Raw genomic sequence first — 19640 nt, 5'->3', positions numbered from 1 at the left:
AAGAAGAGAGGGGGTGAGGTGTGGTTTTCATGGGGAAAGAGAGGTGGCTAGTAGCCTGGGCTGCTTGGAGAGTTTTGTTGGATGGGAAGGGGATTACAGTATGAAACTGTTGTCTTACTGAGTTTGTGATTTTTGATACCTGGTAGAATTGCACATTTGAGTTTCTAGGTTTCCCTTAAATATTGTTCTGTACCTGAAGGACCTCCACGTCTTTTGGCAGTCAGGACTCTGAGGTTAAAGACCAGGGACAGAGCAGTCATTTTTTAAGAAATGTTCCCTGCATTATTTTGAAGGTTAAATTGAAACTGAGCTGAAGTCTCCTGGGTTGTGGCCTAGTGCTTCTTTTGTATGTCTACTCTTCCTCGTAGATGAAGATTAGGAACAGTTTAAATGTCAGTCCTAGCCAACTACAAGAAATGAATAATGTGAAGCAGTATTTTGTTCAGTTAGTGCAAAGAAAACTTAACATTTTTTTAAGGAAGCTCAACTAGCACTAAATAAAGAACATGATTCCTCTTTGTAATACAAGATGCACAAATAAGAATGGAGGAACTTCATCAACTTTCTTTTGAAATCTGTAAGCTACTCTACAGTGTGTTCAGCTTCTTCAGCTTCTAGTAGTCCAAAATAGCAAACCTTTAGAGACTCATTGAGTTCATATTGGGGTAAAATTAATAATTAGTTTTAAAATAAGTTTTCCTTATGTAGTTTATATAAAAATAAAATAAACAATTAACAGTGAATAAGCTTTTCAGTTTTAAAATTGTAAGAAACAGCCCAGAACTGAATGTAAAAATAATGTCTACACCTTTCATATCATGCCTGTCTTATTTCATGACATTCCTTTATGGTCATTATTTAGGATATAAGGAAGAAGAATTCAGCTGGCCCTCATATCTAAAGGCATGCAAGGCTCAAGCAGCTCCTAAATCTCTGTTTGAAAACCAGAACACAGTAAGTACTCATTTGTTACTGGTGGTATAGAAAGTTGTTAGTGGGCTCATGTGTGTGGTAGATTTACAGCACATTTCAGTGATGGCTGACTTGAGACCTGCAAATAATTTTAACAAATAAATTTTAAAAATGTAAAAATTAAAAAAAAAATAAAAATTTAAATGTAAAATTTAAACAAATGCAGTAGTAATCTTCATTTCAGTTCACCACTGCAATTATCATCCATTATTTTCTTTTATGAATCTGTTTAAATATCTGATATTCAGAAATGGTATTTTAAATGAATCTTAGTAATTGTTGTTACTACTGTGTCTCACATCATGCTGTTGTGTAACAAGCAATATTTCAGAGAGAGTGTCTGAGACAGAGTCAAAAGCAACATGTTTAATTTTAGCAGCATGTTCAGTACTTTTTTATTTCATAAACCATGAGTGTCTCTGTGTTTGAGCATCTCTCATGTCAACCAATTAAGCTGCTGCCACTCTGTTGGAGAAGCTAATTGGGAAACTTAGAAATGACATGAATATATTGATTGTGGACACTGGGGAGATTTCTGGATTTACAGTATTTATGTTTAATTAAATGTCTTTCTCTATGTAGACAGTGATTCCATCGGGATTTCGAGTAGGGATGAAGCTGGAAGCCGTAGACAAAAAGAACCCTACATTCATTTGTGTTGCTACGGTAACAGACATGGTGGACAATCGTTTTCTGGTTCATTTTGACAACTGGGATGAGAGTTACGACTACTGGTATGATGTTTTTGTTTTGTATCCCAGTGAGATGTATCAGAAATGTGTTAGCGTTAAGCAGTATTTTCTGTGATAGTTTCCAGACTGTGCATACAGTTACCATACCAACTTTTGCTAGATTTGTAATCACGGCCACCAGAGTGTGTCTCAGTGGTAGATCAGATGAATCAAATTTCCCTTGTCAGGTTGCACATGAAAAAATTTCAGAGATTGTACTGAGTGACTGTTTGTACGTGTGCTACATCTGGAGTTGTGGATTAATTTCTTATTTCAATTACATAGTATAGCTAAGGTTAATGTCTTTAGTGAAGAATATGCACCATGATAATGTGACTGTACTTAGAATTAAATTTATGCATAATTGTAAAATGAAAGAAAGGCTGAACCTTATGAGGGTCTTGTTCCATTATGTGGTTCAGCCTGAACCTTAGACATTACTGTAATGTATCAGGATGGTAGCAAAATCTGTTTTTTGTCTTTTGAGTTCTGTGTTCCTCTGAAAACTGGGACCCTGGTATCCTGCCATGTATTGGAAATGACATTTCTGCATGTTGTATGGTGGAGGGATTTTTCATAGTCAGTGGAAGCAGCAGGACATGTAATAACTATAGAGATCCTGAAAGAAATTCAGATTTGGCTGTCACAGCACAGGTTTTTATTTACACTTGCATGGTCTTGTGGTAGGTCATCTAGAGTAAAGTAGTGTATCTTACATTCTTTTAAGAGTAAGTTACTACAGAACAGGTAGATCATTGTAAGGCTGCATGTTGGCTTCTGCAGTGCCAATTTAACAGTATAGCTTGTAAAAATAAATGAAGAAAGCTTTTTTTCATCTGTACTTAATGACAACTTGGGTACTGTGTCAGTGAGAATGACGTGAAACTGTTCTCTAACTTTAAAACTTTGGGAGTCTGTCTCTTGAAATAATAATTGTATGGGCTACATGACAAGCTGTAGGAGAAATAAGTTATTAAAACAGCAGTGAGCAGGTATTTCAGGGAAGTCAAGAACTGAGTAACAAGATGATAGGCCATACCACTCAAAGACTGGAAAGATTAGTGATTATCTTCATACCAAAGTAAAACAGTGCATAAATTTCCTTTACAAAGTAGCAGGAGACTGGGGAGTGGTAATAGGTGTTCTGAATTTGCAGATATGTCAGTGCTCATGAATAACAGTTATGCCATTAATCAGTAATGAAAACAGCATTTGGGCAAGGCTTTTAAGGCAAATGAGCTCAATGAAATATAATGAAATATAACACAGTTTGTTCAGAGGTAGCATAGGTATTTATAAAGCATTGCAGACATACACTGAATTTCAGGCACAGCAATATTCTCAAGTCAGCAGGCCTCCCTCTTTGTGTTGTTGTAATTGAGAACAGAAGTTAATAGAAGAGGAAGGAAAGAAAATGTTATTAAAGAATAGTGAATGAAAATAACAGTAGAACATCTGACCAAATGTATCCTGAATGCATCCCTGTTATATTTTGAATCTTAGATACCAGGTTTGTAGAGGCCTTAAAATATCTTGGGTGCGTAAATTTCACATCTACCAATTAGTGTCTCTAACTAAAAACGGAAGGTCATGTTGGGATTACCCAGAGTGGAGGGCCTCACAATCTTCCTGCACCTGCATGTAATTTCTATCTCAGAATTATGATGACTTCAGTAATGAAAAATTATATATGTCATGTAGTTGAGGATTTTCAAACAAGTACCTTTCTTTTCTGGATTATTTTCAAACAAGCTCCTTTCTTTCCTATATTCTTTCTGTGGGTTAGTTTGGGTAAACTGAACTTTTTCATTAACTATATGAATTCTTTCCTTTTCTCGAATAAGTGAAAAAACTTAGTTGCTTAAGTTTACTGGATTTCAGGAAACAGAAATATATTACCATGGCCTACATTTTTTAGACTTGAGGCTTTCAGCCTGAAGATAGTTTGCCTGAATTTTCACTGAACATTAGAAAACACGTTAATGTTTGAAAATAAGCATGCTAGCTAAAACTAGCCATTGCTACAGCTCTTTAATATATTGTGGTGATACTTCCAGTGTGTTATAAATTCCATTAAATTATCCTTTGACAGTGGATTTTAGAGGGAAGAAAAGTGAACAAAATGGACAGATTTAAGCCTTACATTCAGGAAGGAGAACTTGTGTCTGTCTGTATTCCACAAGTCTTCTGGTTCTTTCCATCCGTGCTATCTTTTTTTGATGAAACAAATAATGCTTCTTTGACAGCCAGATACTTTTACTCCAAGTGGAGTTTCCAAATGCTCTTACCTTGCATATCTCTATGAACTAACTGTAGGTCTCTGCTGGCTTTCAGTCCTCCATTCTCTTACATCTCCTCCATTTACATGCAGATATTAAGCCTAAGTTTCCTAATACTTTGGTGACAAAACCTGAAGCAGTCACAGCTTTAGCAAGAGGAGAAGCTGTACTAGCTTGTTGGGGCCGGCCCTCAGGAGGGATTGAGCAGTGGCTGTGCTGCACATGCTGCAGCCCACACTTGCAGGGTCAAAGGGCTTTGGCTGCCCTAATACACTGTCTGGTCTGAGCATCCCCTGCAGAAGAGGTGCTTTGGGTCAGCTTTTGGGATCAGTTTACCAGGCGTGTGGGAAAATATGGCATCCTGTGCTTCACTCACTGTTGTCTTCCAACAGTCTTCCTCTCAGGAAGTTTTGTATCACTTTTATCTGAATCATTGTCTTATCTGGGTGAGTTTTGGAACAGGCTGGATTTTTGGTACAAGACTAAATACGAGGCCAGTTCAGCTCTCCACCACCATTTGCTGCTTTGCTAATAATAGTCCTTAAAAGTTGTGCTCTGCTTGTTTCTTTTTTGAGATAATTAACTTTGCCGCACTCTTCCTTTGAAAGGATTGGTCTTTTTGATGGGGTTATAATAAACCAAAAAGAAGATAAAACAACCTGAAAGAGTTGTGAGTTATACTACATGCTTTTAACTATTTAAATGGATAACGTGTGATTCTAGAGTATGTAATGTAAAAACATAAAATTTCTTGCAATCACCATGCAGTTGTTTTATCATCAGATTTTCAATGGATAATATGATAATGTAGTTTGCTAGACCACCTCTGTATGTATGCAACAACCTCATGGTTCACATTTTGAGAAGTCCTGACCTAAAATGATACTTGCTTTCTACTTGTTATTGATGAAGTATTCTCACTTATGCACTAGATGGGGCTGCAGGATGATTTCTGCATTTTTCTTTTTTCTTTCTTTTTTTTTTTTTTTTTTTTTTTTCTACATAGTTAGATGGACTGAAATCTCACAGTCAAGAAGCTGTATAAGTAATGTTCCTGAGGGCATAATATTATTTATGGGTGTAATGCATGTATGTATCAATGTTATTTGGTAAATAACATTTTCATTACAGATTCTATCTATGTTTAATAAAGTCAAAATCAAAATACCAAAAGATTTCTTTCACCAAAAGGGAAAATCAGAAATTATTTCAAAACAGAAAATGGGTATAACACATACAGCTTGTTTTAAAGAAAATGCTGAGTACTAACTAAGAATCCTGTTCAAATCTTCAGGTGGAGACCCATGTGGGAAAACATTTTCCTAAAAGTATTGAATATTCTTCTTTTTAACAGTCAGTATTATCATCTGTCTCTCTTGGTCTGTATTTAATGAGCTGTATATATGAAACAGATTTCTGGAGAAAAGTAACAGGACAGCTGAAAGTGCGCAATAGAGAAATACTAATTCTTCCACAGCTGAGTCTATCATTCAGAGGTGCTCTCCTGCTGTGAGTTAGGGATTGTACCACTGCAGACACATTCCTTTTGTGTAGAGGGCTGAACACGCCAGGGGCTCACAGTCAAACTGCCCTCAGCTGTTTTATTGTGGGAAGCTGTGAACAGCAGAGCTTCTTCCTGCCTTTTTACATCGTGTAGCTCTTTTCTGTGTTGACCTCTTTTGTAGGATGCAGTTAGGCCGTCCATAACCTAGCCGAGTTGCTGCCTGTTCTGTGTGAACCCTCTGTGGTTCACCTGGCTCTCTGCTGCTTTTGGCTCCTCTTCAGTTGCCTAGATTATTTTCATTTCCAATATAGATAATAGATGTCTTCCATCTGCATGCTCCCACAAGACAGAAGGAATTGGTTGTTCGTGATATAAATTGTGTGAACTTCATAATCTTGCTCTGTGAATTGAATGTGCCCATGTCACAGCTCCGTCTAGGCATAGGTGGCTGCAAAGGTGCAAAGTTCTGCAGCTCCTGCCAGTGGTGGCAGCCTTCTGGGCCTAGCGGGCACAGCCAGAATTCAGGGATCATCATGTTTTATGAAGCGTGTGAGCTGGGTGTTCTGTGATCTGTTTTGTAGTAAAGGAGCTAAAAATCTGTGGGACGCTGAAAATTGATTGTGAAAAGTCAGAATAGCCTTGGGCGTTCCAGCTGACAAGTCATGGGCTTAGGCTGACAGACTGTAGCTGCTCTTCCAAACTAGATACATATGTCCATGAAATAACACACATTAAAGCATGATAGCTTTGCTTTAAATTGTGTGTGATTTTTACTGATCTCTAGTTTGTATTGTTAAATGGACTGTTAGAAGCTGTGTGAAATCAGTATGCAAAGATGGGCTGTATGAACTGTTTTTGCTGGAACAGTGCCACTGTTTTTTTGTTTTGTTTTGTTTTGTTTTGTTTTGTTTTTTTTGTGAGGCCACCATGGTTACAGAAGCTTCTTATAGGCTCATCTGTAATGACCATGTTTTCTGGTAAAGCAAATCAAAATGTTACAGATATTTTATAATGCTATTTTGCTGTCTGGCATTCATTGCTACAAGTTCTGTGTTCACTCTTATTGCTGCACTGTCAGAGCATCTTCCCGTAGTGCATCTTCCATTGTGACAGACCTTCTTCTTCAGTCTTCAAGGCAAGAAGTGTGTGAAGTGGTGTTTGCTATGCAGAATTTTGTAAACGTGTGTTCAAACTGTATGCTTGAAAAAGCAAAACAGAAGAAATGCATTCAGGAAGTCCTGACAAGTGTTTTTACACATTTAATCCATTGCTGTAAGCAAATGCTGGTAATACCATAGTGGCTTGTGAGCTTGGGTCTTGATCCCAAATTTAACTCTGGAGACTTTGAAAGTAATTTGTGGACTTTACTCCAAAACATTGCATAAAGTAATAAAGGTACACTCTTCCAGTGTGGAAGGATGCTCTGTCTGGGTATATGCTTCCATGAAATACTCTCATTTTGAGAAAGATAGAATAGAGAAATGCTGTCCCCCTTGCTCTTTGGCCTCTCTTCACAGTTACTGTAAAGAGAAGGGAAGAAGAAAGAGGGAGCATGAAGCATTCACTTTTTTTCTGGTTTGTTCAGGGCAAAGCATTTCTAGAAGTCAGAGTGAGTGCTGAGTTTCAACAATGCAAAATAATCATAAAAGTCCTTTTCATTCCTTTTATTAACGGTACTTTCTGTTATTTAGAAAGTATTTGGTGCAACACTATAAATACTATATACATACAGTATAGCTTTGTATATTGTAGTAGGACAAAAGACTGGTATCTTGATGTGAGTTGAATCCTTGGTTATTGTCAGAGCCATCACAGAGTCTATCAAAGGAAGGTTTTATCTGCTGGAAGGTGATTCGTTTGGTGTTATTACAAAGAAATATGAGCACAACAGTTTCAAACATAAAGCCACAAGATAGCTGGAGTAGGTTGGCTAATATTTTTCAGCATTAGTATACTCCTTTTAGGTACAAGGCTAGAGGAGTGCTTGCTGTGAGACCGGTTTTGAGACACCCAGATTCCATTTCTGTTGTTGAAACATATCTGTACTGAATTTTAGACATTGTTGTGTAAAATTGCTTTTCAGATTTTTATTTAAAAGTTTAACATTTTATGTATTCTAAATACGTCATGCTCCTTCATTTTTCTTTTATGCAGCACAGGCTCAAAATTACAACGTGATAATTGGCCAGGGTTCCTTCTGCAGTCTTTTCTGTGCTGCTTCCTTCTGCAGTCCTTACGACATAATTGTGTGCAAGGTCTGCAAAACTACCATTTTGACCTATGCGTAAAGATATTAGGGTTCTTGCTAATTTACATTCATCATCGTTTTGTTTTATACACAGTTCTTTGTACTCTCTTAGATGTTAGAGATTATTAATATGCAGTGTTTTTAAAAATATTAATTAGCTATTAGCTAATTAGCTCCCTGCTAAAGAAGGGAGAGAACAGTGTATGAACTTCCAACCAATACTTTCAAGGTAGATACAGATAGTGATGCAGTTACAACAGTTAGTGAGAACAGAACCATTGTTTGTGTATTTTGCATTAGTAACTCCTAGGCTGGAGGGAAAAGGCAAGAATATCTGTTAATCTCCAGCCTAGTGGTTGAAACAGTGACTTCAGAGAGAGATTAAATACAAACTGAATCACAATGACTGTTACAATATTTTATGCAAAGATCATCGTATATACTAAGTAGATGCCTTCATGCTCTCTGCATGGCTTCTCGTTTCAGCAAATACTTGCTTTGCAAAGTACTTGGTACGCAGCATTCCTTCAGTAGGAGGGAGAGACAGTGTTTCTATTTAGAAAATAGACTGCTTTAGACTGCTTAAGCCCAGTCTAAAACCTGTTTCTTGAGCCCACCTTTGGGGAATGAGGAATGAAATCCTTAACTACTTTAACTTCCATAGACAAGCATGCAGGGTGGTGCAGCTACCTCTCCATTTGGGTGTGTTGTGTGCAATGGCCATCATGATATGTTGTATGGCACCTTGATCTCCTGGGCAGGTCACAGCATCACTGCTCAGAACAAGGTTTGTTGGCCCTAGAGTGAGTTGAGACTCAGGGCTTGCAGTCACTGTGAGATGGAAATGCTTCCAGGATTCCCTAAAAGAGGATAGGCACGTTTCTAGTAGTATATAGCATCAGATACAGAAGCTGACCTTTAGGGTTAGGCAATAGTGGAAGTTACACTTACATAGTGGCTACAGTGTTCTGTAGTATTGGATATTACGGTAGTCTTCCTCACTTTGTTTGCTGCTTGAACCCATTTCTTGAGCATACTTAGAGCATCTCATTTTTTATCTTATTATTCCAATTTAACCGTGCATACTAAGCTAAGTCTTTTACACATCCAAAGACACGTGCATACCATGAGTTCCTCATCTATTCTTTATAGCACATCCTCCAGGCCTACATTTTCTTGCCCCTCTCCCCCATCCTGGGATACAATCCTGGATGGTCTTACAGATAAGGCTGACTAATTAGTGAGTAACATAGCATCAGACTTATTAAGTTTCTAGTCTTCTTTCTATCTAACTAAACAATGTAAAATATTGCAAATTTGGTTCTATTATTCTATCAGGGAGAGAGCCATATGTCCTTCTGACTCGGTATCACCAGCACATGTCAGCTGTAGTTAGCTTTGCCTGTCTTCTGTGGTTCTTGTGTCGCACCATAGGCAATGGCACTTATGCAAAATTTGATGTACATAATAGAAAATACAGGGATTTGTTAGTCTCTTGAGTGAAAGAATCTGATCAGCCTTCTTAGGGCAATTTACAGTCTTGGTTCACTGATTAGTCCTGGATTCTTTCAGGCAGTTTGAGGTCTAAAATGGTATTTTATTCTGTTTTGCTGACAGTTTCTCTCAGACTTCTACTTTTCTTTTGTACTGCTGGGTTATAGTAACATGTTCATAGCTCCATTTAAACCACTTAAAATCTCATATTGAATTTTTGCTTGTTATTGACTGTCTATTGCAGTTGTGCATGATTTTCGAATCTGCTTCCAAGTGCAGTCACATCATTAATCAAGGTCTTTAAACTTCTGGTTTAAAGTTTGGGTCTTGGCATTGCAAAACCCCACCTATCTGATAGTTTAGTGTGTTCTGCTAACCAAGCAACATGTTTCTACCAAGAGTCTGAATTTTTCACGTCTAGCATTATAGCTTCCCAATAGAGGTCTACTGCTGACTTACTTAGACTTGTTTTATTGATCTTTCAGTGAAATTTTAAATAGAGCCTTATGCTTGTTTAGGTGGTAACAAAGTCAGTGTTAAATGTGTTCATGTCTTCACTGTTTGCAGTTTAAGTTGAATATATCATAAGTTATTTAGAATTTTTTAATCCTTTTTAGTATATATTGTTTTATAAGCATAATAGGATGTCTGAAGAACTGTGTTATTTTTTCTCCCCCAGGTGTGAGGCAGCTAGCCCCCATATTCATCCCGTTGGATGGTGTAAAGAGCATAAAAGAACTCTCATCACCCCACCAGGTTTGTATCATACCACACATCTGAAGGATTTAAGCCACCTAGGAGAATTATGTCTTGCAATAAGCTTATTGCTACCTCTCCTGAATTTTTCTTTCTGTAATTAAGAATTGGCATTGCTAATTTAGTTTTTACTGGACATAATTTACTCAGAACAGAGGTACAATAGACTTTTGTTATTAAGTATGCACATGTGTGTTGCTTTGATAGAGAAATCTATCCAAAAAAAAGATACTAATGAAATCTGAACAACTTTGTATGTTTGGCTGAATGTATTCACTTATTGTAAGGCTTACATTGTGAGAATTCTAGGTGTGTGAGATTGTTGTGTATGAAAAACAACTTACTGTGAACTAAATATGTATGATAATGCATGGATGAGAAGATTGCCTTGTCTGATCAAGGAGTCAAACTTTTAAGCGCTCTTTGGAAGAGATGAAAAGAGTGAGAGAGTTCTGAGGAATTAAAGTATACTAATTGCTACTAAATACAATAAAACTCCTGTTTTTCAGGGCTGTTGCATGTAGCTGATTTAACTAAATGCTCTCCCTGCTATGGGAAAATGAAAATGGTTATGTGGGAAGTAGTACAGACCACAGCTTTATAAAAGTACCTGCTATCCAATTTATATCTCTTTGGCCTTTGGTGCCTGTACATCTTTAAACGATTTTTAAAAAGCAATATTACCAGCTGATAGGCTAGTACCTGGAACCTGGCAATGTGATACAGCATCTGTCCCACCTGACAGTGGTTAGGCTAGCTGTCATAGCATTGCTGTAGCAATTGTGTGTCTGTCAAATCAGAGCATTTGTATGCTGAAGCTTACACCATTTTGTCCCCAAACAGCTTGATAAGATTTAATTAAGGTTTAAGAAGATGTAGGCCAACACTCATACCAAAAATTTTGTTTGCTTTGTGGTTTTTTTCTAAATTAATTTTTAGCTAGATCTGTTTCCCAGCTGAATCACTCTGATCACTCAAATACAACTTCTATCACAGTGAGCTGGAAGGACTGGTTGGGAAATAGAACCGTTTCTCTTAGAAATGGTGACTTACGATGGCTTGGATACTTCTGAAATTATAAATAGCTGTTTTATTTATTCTCTGGATATTTTTCTTATCTAATTGTAGTAGGTTAGTTAGAAAAAATAGTTTTGTTGAAATAAAAAAAAGCATTGACTTTATGAAAGATGGGCAAGCTGAAGTTCATATTCAAAGTCTTCAGTATTTTCATGCTGCTGATATCAACAAAGAATTTCAGAGAACAATTCATCTTTCAACTCTGTAAGAAGCCTTTTTATTCCGCAAAATGGAAGCTGGTCAACTGTACAGTTGGGCCAAGGAGTTCAACAGCTTGCTGATGAAGTTGAAGACTTGGAAGAAAGCTGTACATTATGGATCTGTAGCAGAAACTGCCATCCATGGTCTGACAACATGGAAAATTTTAATTGGTTAAAATAAGTTTTGAGAGAAATTCTAATTCTCAGCAATCTTAGAAAGTCATAAGTAGTCTGTCTGCCAGAAAGCTAATTACAGCCTATTATTCAGCAAAATCCCTTTTAAAACAAATGAGAATTGTTTTTGTTCTGTTCCAGATGATAAATCTGAATGTTTAAACTTCACATTAAACCTCTAGTGCAGATTAAAAGTGAAGGACAGGCACTGCCTGTTCTGTGAAAGGAAAGCTGTCTGTGTGTCACTTGCATAAAGTGTTTGTAAACATGACATTTTCTGAGAAGGGCAACGTTTTCTTTGATGCCTATAAATTTGTTATTATAGTAAATGTCCCAGCTATTTTAGAAATTTGGTTAAAACAAAATTGCTAAAAGCATAGCAACTAGTCAGATGTGCTCTAACGTGTGTACAAAGCCATCACTGACTAGATTGTGTTTGCCAGTAAATTATTATTTGTAAAATACAGGATTGGGATTATAATACTTGAATAAGTTTCTTGAATAACGTGGCCAGATTTTATCAGTCCATGTTACTTATATTCTCAAATCCAAAGCAATTGTGATTGTTCTTTCTGCTAGCTATTCAGTATTGTATAGGAGAAGATGGTGTTTGTTTTTTTGTTTTTTTTTTTTAATGTACATAGTGTATGCGTCAGAGACAGTTTAGAATAGCCTTTCTTATTTTATGACTCTGAAGCATAAGTCAAAACAGTATTTTAAAGGTAAGTGTTAGGCATTCTGTGCATTATGCATTATTTTTTACAAGGCAATGTTTTATTTTGCTAATATTTCTTTTGTGCCAGACTATCCACATGCAAAGCATTTTTCTTGGGAGAAGTATTTGGAAGAAACCAGTTCATTACCTGCACCTGCAAGGGCTTTTAAAGTGGTGAGAAAATATTTAAATTTTTCTCATGCTTTTAAGTGCATATGGTTAAAGAAGAGAATACATATATGATGTTTTTATGTTAATTAGTTGCATTATAGGAGGTTTATTTCTATGCAAGCTCACTGACATCAGATAATTATTATTAATAATTACTATTAGTTTATTATTTTAATTGTTATAAATGGAATTAAATGCTACAAAATACTACTAATTCAACTGTAATTTGCAATGGGAAATTACTGTCTAGCTATTAGAAATAATGAGTTAGCTACTGAGTCATCATATTGTATCTTGAACATGCGTATTTCTATCCCTACATTTTAAGTGGTGTAATACAGTGAGAACATAACACTGACTGTAGGAGGTCAGGCTGGTTGGCCATCTAGTCCATTCTCTGCCACAGTAGCCACAGGGCAGTTTATTATGTTTATTAGACTTCTGCGAGCTTGTGAATGGGGCATGTGGTCAGCATCCAGATACATCTCCCAAGCTTAACTATGTTCTTTTTGTGAAGTCTGTTCTTTTACTTTAAGTTAGTATTTGCTAGCTTCTTTTAGTGACACCTATCTTCCCTGTCGGTAGTGAGCTCTTAGGATTTTCAGTGAGGATGCAGAAGGAATCACTGATAGGAGCCAGCATCAGATAATTGATAGCCCCTAGCCCCTTGCTTCAGAGCACTCTGAAGTTCATTTCCCTGATTTTTTTTTAGATTAGACACAAATTCTGAATAACACTAAGGACTAAGTAGCAAGGACTGAAGTAGCAACAGCAGGAAAAGTGGTGCTTATGTGCAGTTTGTCCCTGCACATCCTTTCTTCTTATTAATATGTCTCAATACTACATTCTCAGCAAGAATTAAGGAGATACTTGATTATATCTGAGAGGAATAGTCCTTGGCAAAACAATGGAGGGCTGTGACCTTGAGTATGTCAAGCTAAAAGCAAATTTGTTAATTTTCTCTCCAAGCACCGATATTGTAACTTCTCCCTTTGCCATGCAAGGAATTGCCACCCCACAGGGCTCAGGGTTGGGAATGCCTCACTAACTGACCCAAAGATTCCTCCATGCAGCAGGATCCAGCTGGTTGTGTCTGCACTGGGAAACTAAGCAGGGACATGACACAGGCGTGCAGGGATTGGTAGCATTTAATTGGGAGAGTGTGGCTCAAAACTGATCCAGAAACTGTACTAACAGACTGTGACTGGGTATGGTTTAAATTAGCATGGTTCCAGGACCAGCCACACAAAATAGTTCAGATGAGGCTATCCATCTCCATCTGAAGATGGAGAGGAAGGAGATCTTGGCTGCATGGGCATCAGCTGTACTCTGCCTTTTGGTTTCAGAGCCAGAGGAAATCTATTCCCTGTTTTCTGTACTAAAATAAATACTAATTGTGATAACCGTAAGAAAGCAGATTTAATGGGAATAGAATGGTAATTGCCATTGGAATTTGGGTGAAGTGTTCCCAAGACGGTCACCATATTTTGTACTGTATTATGGGTGAAAACAGTTCCTGCGCTGCAGCTGAGAAAAAAGCTTCAATGTTCTGGAATGTCATGATAGAAAGTCTTAGAGGGTCAGAGATGTTATTTTCCTGGGAATCTAAAACAAAAAGCTTAACATGTCTTGTGCATACGTTCCTTTAAAATTTTGCTTTAGATTTCATAGCTGTATATAAGAAAGATAAAATGTGATGCTCCTAGCATAGCCAACTATTTTGCCAAAATAGCATTATGAAATGGGTATTTGGTCCTGTTTGTTCTGAGTGAATGTTTACTGTCATACTATGGGTTACTTATGTTTTCACTAGGTGACTGAAAAAGGGCATATGATCCATGACAAGAAAACACATGCTAAAAAGACAAATATGTTTCCTGTAGACAATTACATAGAAATTTCAGTCTGCTGTTAGGTAATGTTTCATGCAATACTGCACTGAAACTGATTGCAAAAGACCAAAATCTCCAGAATAATTTTTCTGGAGAGTTTAGGGAAAAAAAAAAAAGTTTAAATTAAAGGGCCCTACTTGCTTGCATGGAAGATTTGAATGGAAAACCTGGAATCCTGAAGTAGTTTTTTGCTTCTCTAGTTCAATAAAATTGGTTTGTATTATCGTTTCATATTTGTATTTGTTGGAGGAGAAGGACAGATTTGAGGAAGTGAAGGCAGGAAGTTTTCTATGAATTTTACATACTGTACCATTGTATGAGGGTGTTAAGTTTTTTCTTCTGTTTCACATAACTCTTTTTTTTTTTTTCTAGAAACCTTCTCATGGCTTTCAGAAAAATATGAAACTTGAAGTGGTTGACAAGAGAAATCCGGTATTTATCAGAGTAGCAACTATTGTAGATACTGATGACTATAGAATAAAAGTAAGTTTCTCTGTCTTACTATATCATCTCGCTTGAGTTTCTGATGAGTACCTAAAAAAACCAAAATCCTATAGTTGTAAAATTAAGCAAAAGAGTGATTTAGTTGCGTCCTTCTAAGCTTTTACTCATTGTTTGCACTGATTAATATGCATATAAATCCTTTGGAAGAGATTGTTCTGTTATCCTCTAAGTTACATGTGCTGACATAGGTAATAAAAGAGAAGAAACTAATATGTTGGGAAATTGTTTTGGGAATAGTTGATATAAAATAGTTGTCTACTTTATTGAGAGAAATGATGATTTAATAATCAAATGTTGAAGGGCTGCTATGATATTTGTATTAGGACTGGTAAAATATTTGGCCTGGTTTAACTGAATCTGTCTCTGTAAAATTCCAGAGAGAGATATAATTCCAGTGAGATATAAAAAATGAACCCTGATCTCTTGTGCCTTGTCAGTAACTTCTGCAATTCTGAAGTTTATAGTAATTATGGACTTTAGATTGGATTAATTTCAGATAATGTATTTTTAAGAAACTACAATTATTTTTTGTTTTATTGTACAAAAGCAGTTTACTCAGTGAAGCCCTTGACTGTTAGGACTGGCATATGCCAGATATCCAGTTAGATGGAGATGAAGGATATTTGTGTTTGCAGTTGCTAGAGGTTTATTAGGCATATCTGTATTTCAAGCGGGAAATGCAGCTGACATTCCATTTTGAACCTAAATTAGTCCGTGGTAGGGAGTTATCAGAAGTCACTTTCTATCTAAGCATTAAGATGCTTAAGATTAAAAAAAAAAAAAATGGGGGGGGGGAACCCTCTCAAGTCTAGTTTATTAATATGATAGGATTTGTAGCTTCTTAAGTGTTGTGTGTTTTATTTTTTTAATTGTCCCTAGAGCATATGTTGAAGGAGTTCTGTTTGAGAATGAGTGTGTGTACATGCATGCCAAATTTTTTAGGAGTACAGAGGTTAAGAGCTGAATACATTTAGCTTTTGTCTGAAAAAGATATATACCATGTACTGGTGATTTTCTGGGATGTCACACACTTTGTTTTCTCTTCAGCTTCAACTCCTTATCTTGTATGGTCTGATTTTAATAAGATTATTATCTGTGTGCTGTTTATTTACTTACTTATTTTTAAGATGGTTAAATGTCATTGAGAGGAAAAAAGGCAGCATTTCATGCTTAATTTAAGTATTAATGTGAGAACTAAACTTGTCTTGCTTTACTCTAAGGATTTGAGCCTGATGATGTAAGCCTGATGATGTATTTGGTAAATAACCAAATGACACCTCTCTCCTTACTTCACTGAAAGTGTATCTGAGTCCATAATTTAATATCTATGTATCTTCTCTGTAACACCCATAATTTTCTTAAATTAACTTGTCTAACAGAGTTAGCATTTCTAGAGATTACTCAGGGGAACTGATTGTATAGAGAATCTTTCTCATCTAAACTGCATTGTTCTCTTTTTTAATTTTAGGTCCATTTTGATGGCTGGGATAGTATTTATGATTATTGGACTGATGTAGATAGCCCTGATATCCATCCTGCAGGCTGGTGTACAAAAACAGGACACCCTCTTCAGCCCCCACTTAGTAAGAGAAATCCTATTATAATGTAGAGACGTTAAAAGGCCTGTGTACCATGCTAATGTTTTTTCTGCCAGTGTTGTCCAAGGAAGAGTAACAACTAGGATATGCAAAGTAATGTAAATGTGACATTTAGTGCAAAATCAACATAATTTGAAATGTCACTAATTAATCAATGTTTCATAGATAGTTTTACTGGCCCTTACTATAATCGAAATACGTTTGCCTGTGTGTATAAGAACTAGAGTCAAAACCTGAAGCATTAATAAAGATCTGTTGTGTGAAATCCAGACCCTCTTGAAACCAGTGATGAGAATGCTGTGGCACTTCAGTAGGGCCAGGGGATTACTCTTAAAATCTTCTGTCTACGTCCTCTTGAAACTTAGCGTGCTTTTTAGCACAGAGGAATCCGGACTGCTCTGAGAAGGTGCTCCTTTCAAGTGCTGTGTCAAATCCTCAAAACCAGCTCCTGCTCCTTTTCGTCTTCAGCAAAGCAAAGAGACAAAATGCTGTCCATGTTGAAGATGAATCAAACAGAAGCATAGTACTGTCTTCATCAGCTTGCCCTCTCCGTGGATTTTGTTTTGCTTGTTGAAGAAATCGGAGGTCTGTCATAAATGAGATTAGAGGTTACAGGGAGAAGACACTTTGGTGGTAAAGATAATCCAGCCTATGCCACTGTGTTTCTAGATAGAGTTAGTGAAAACACTTTAGACAAACTTTTGAGCAGATGATTTTTAACCAAGTGCTCTTTTCTGGGCTTACATTATAGGTACTTGACTTGTGACTCTGAGGTATGGTTTGCATAAGTGCTGAGTGTTAACAGCTGTAACTGAGATAGGAAAGAGCTGTGCTTGGAAAATAAGAAATGCTGAACAACACTAAGTACTTTGAAAAGTTGAATGCAAAATAACAGGGATAAGGCACACACAAAAAGTGTGAATGTATTACCTGAAAATCTCTGTACCTCAGTTCAGCATTTCTAAAATGTCAAGAAGAAATGTTTCCTATCAAGAGTGAGATCAGAGTATATTCATTAGTTTTCTGAGCACTCCAGTGGTGCAGTGATGACTGCCTGTTAGGAAGTTAATCATTCTGCCTTCAAAGCAGAGTCTGAATAGAGTGCCGTAAGTGCCAAAACACAAAGTGAATAATGAGGAGAAAATAGGATGCTGCATCTCTGCTTCTTAAATTGGGATGTGCATCCTGTATACTCAATGAAGGAAGAGTCCAGAGGGAAAAAGTAGTATGTGGCCTCATAAATAAAAGTTCTATCATACTGCAAAAAAAAATGAATAAGATTGTGACATTTCTATTACCTGTGATTGGAGAAAAATTGTTTTAACCTGGGTGGGAGTGTAAAACACATAACTTCATATTGTTGGAGGTGTTAAAAGAAACAAAACTGCAGATGTCCTTCACATAGAATATGTTATTTCCTCTAGGTGGTCACATAGGAGCCACTGTTCATTTCTTCTAGTATGCAATTATAGGAAGTGATATTTTGATATTAGGTTAGTAAGAGAAAGGAAGATGGACAATATGACAGAAGGGGAAGTAACCATTCTTTACATAGAAAAAGAGTGGTTCACTGCAGGAACACTATTAAAATTGGGTGATTACTGAATAATACATTCTTCCAAATTAGGCTTGGATGATTACTGTATTCTTTCAACAGTATGACTTTGTGTTACTGCTGTACGATATAGTATAGAATGTAGAATAGCATAAGAATATTAATATTGTTTCCAAGGAAATTTTGTTTCTAGCACATGCCTTCTAATTACATTATTTTTATGCTTCAATGACTCTTTACCAAAAAATTCAGCTTTTTTTTTTTTTTTTTTTTTCAAAATTGAAGAGAAGCTGAGCTTATTATTTAAGGGTTCACACAAGTGTAGATATTCAACAGAACAGAGGAAAGTACTTTATATTTAGACGTTTTGATTTTGTTCCAGTAAGCTTTTCTGTATTTTGGGACATGTTTTTTCTATGTTGCGCATAGAAAAAGTGCATAGCATTATCATTGGATACAGGCAAATAGGAAAATTAATATAATACTGATTCTTTAAGAAAAAGGAAAAAAAAAAAAAAAGCTTTTTTTCCCTGCTTTAACCTAAATTTTATCTTGCCTGATTTTGAGTACTTCTGAATTATATGAAGAACTTTTTTGTCTTGCTATGAAAATTGTATGAAGGAATATTTTGGTGGTCAAGTTACTGGATCAGTTTTCTTGAAGATCTGGAGACAATTTGGCTTGAAAAGACAAGTCCTAAAGAAGTTCCTTGTAGAAGCTCAGATTCTTTGCATCTGGATGTGCAAATAGGAATGGAGAAGTTACTGTAATATTTTTTGAACAGTCAGCAGATGCACTTTCCAGTTCTACAATAAGTGATAAGATAAATTTTCAAATACGTATACCGTTTTTTTCTTTTTCTTTTTTTTTTTTTTTTTGTCCAATTTCACTTATTTCTACAGGATCCCAACTGATCCAGTTATCAGTCTGTCTGCCAGTAAACAAGCAACACATAAATGTGATACCACATTATGTCTCATTATTGACAAGACTGCATCTCTTCAAGCTACATGTGGTAGCTTGGTTGACTGAACCTACCTGTTCTTCTAGAATTTTCCTGTTTATCTACTTTGTTTCTGGCTGGAACTGTCTTACCTTACTTAGTCATTCTTTGTAAGGAGGCTACTTCATATCTGGGTTGAGAGAAGGTCAACATAGATAAAAAGATTGTCAGTTTTGCTATACTGAAATACCAGGTAGATGTGCAGGAAATATTTAAGAAAGCAATAGATAAAGTAGAATAGTAACATCCTGTATTGTTCTGTAGTCAGTCACAATGTAAATCCTTTCTTTTTATTTGCCTCCTTAACTGTTACTGGTCACTGAGTCAATGCTTTCAAGGAACTGTATGTCACAACCCAAGGGTCTTGAATTACCATGTACTTATTGACCCCTTCAGAGAACTGTAATGGGACTGTGAGGAAAGACTGTCCTTCACAACAGCCACTATAGCAGGTTAACTCTTCCTCTGAGTCCACTAACTTGGTATGATATAGGCATCAATTTTGAATAAATGTAAAAAAGATAAAATTCTATTACACCCTTTTAAAGCCTATAGAAGTCTTGGGTCTTGGGTGTAGTTACAGTGTTGTAACATTAGCATAGGTGGCATTTGTTAAAAATACTTCTGGACGTGTTTTGAATGTTCATAAGTCTATGGGACCAGACAGAATATATCCAAGGATACTGAAGGAGCTGGCAAAGTGTTTAACAAGCCATTTTTGATAATTTACCGGTAGTTCTGGCTAACTGGAAAGTTGTCTGGAGGTT

The 19640-nt window shown here is 36.4% G+C and overlaps 1 protein-coding gene across 12 annotated transcripts in view; it reads left to right on the top strand.

The window, feature by feature from the left end:
* Positions 1-19640, top strand: part of L3MBTL3 (L3MBTL histone methyl-lysine binding protein 3) — an 88345-nt gene that overhangs the window by 41165 nt on the left and 27540 nt on the right. For all 12 annotated transcript variants that reach the window (XM_068677449.1, XM_068677448.1, XM_068677447.1 and 9 more), the window contains 6 exons: positions 863-954; positions 1555-1706; positions 9908-9984; positions 12239-12324; positions 14586-14696; positions 16186-16300. In XM_068677449.1, coding sequence (XP_068533550.1) covers positions 863-954; positions 1555-1706; positions 9908-9984; positions 12239-12324; positions 14586-14696; positions 16186-16300 — 633 coding nt within the window. The remainder of the gene's footprint in view (positions 1-862; positions 955-1554; positions 1707-9907; positions 9985-12238; positions 12325-14585; positions 14697-16185; positions 16301-19640) is intronic.

This window comes from Anas acuta, chromosome 3 (genome assembly GCF_963932015.1).
Source record: "Anas acuta chromosome 3, bAnaAcu1.1, whole genome shotgun sequence".
NCBI lineage: Eukaryota > Metazoa > Chordata > Aves > Anseriformes > Anatidae > Anas > Anas acuta.
Note: the sequence above shows the minus strand (reverse complement) of the source record. Positions and strands in the feature narration are given on the sequence as shown.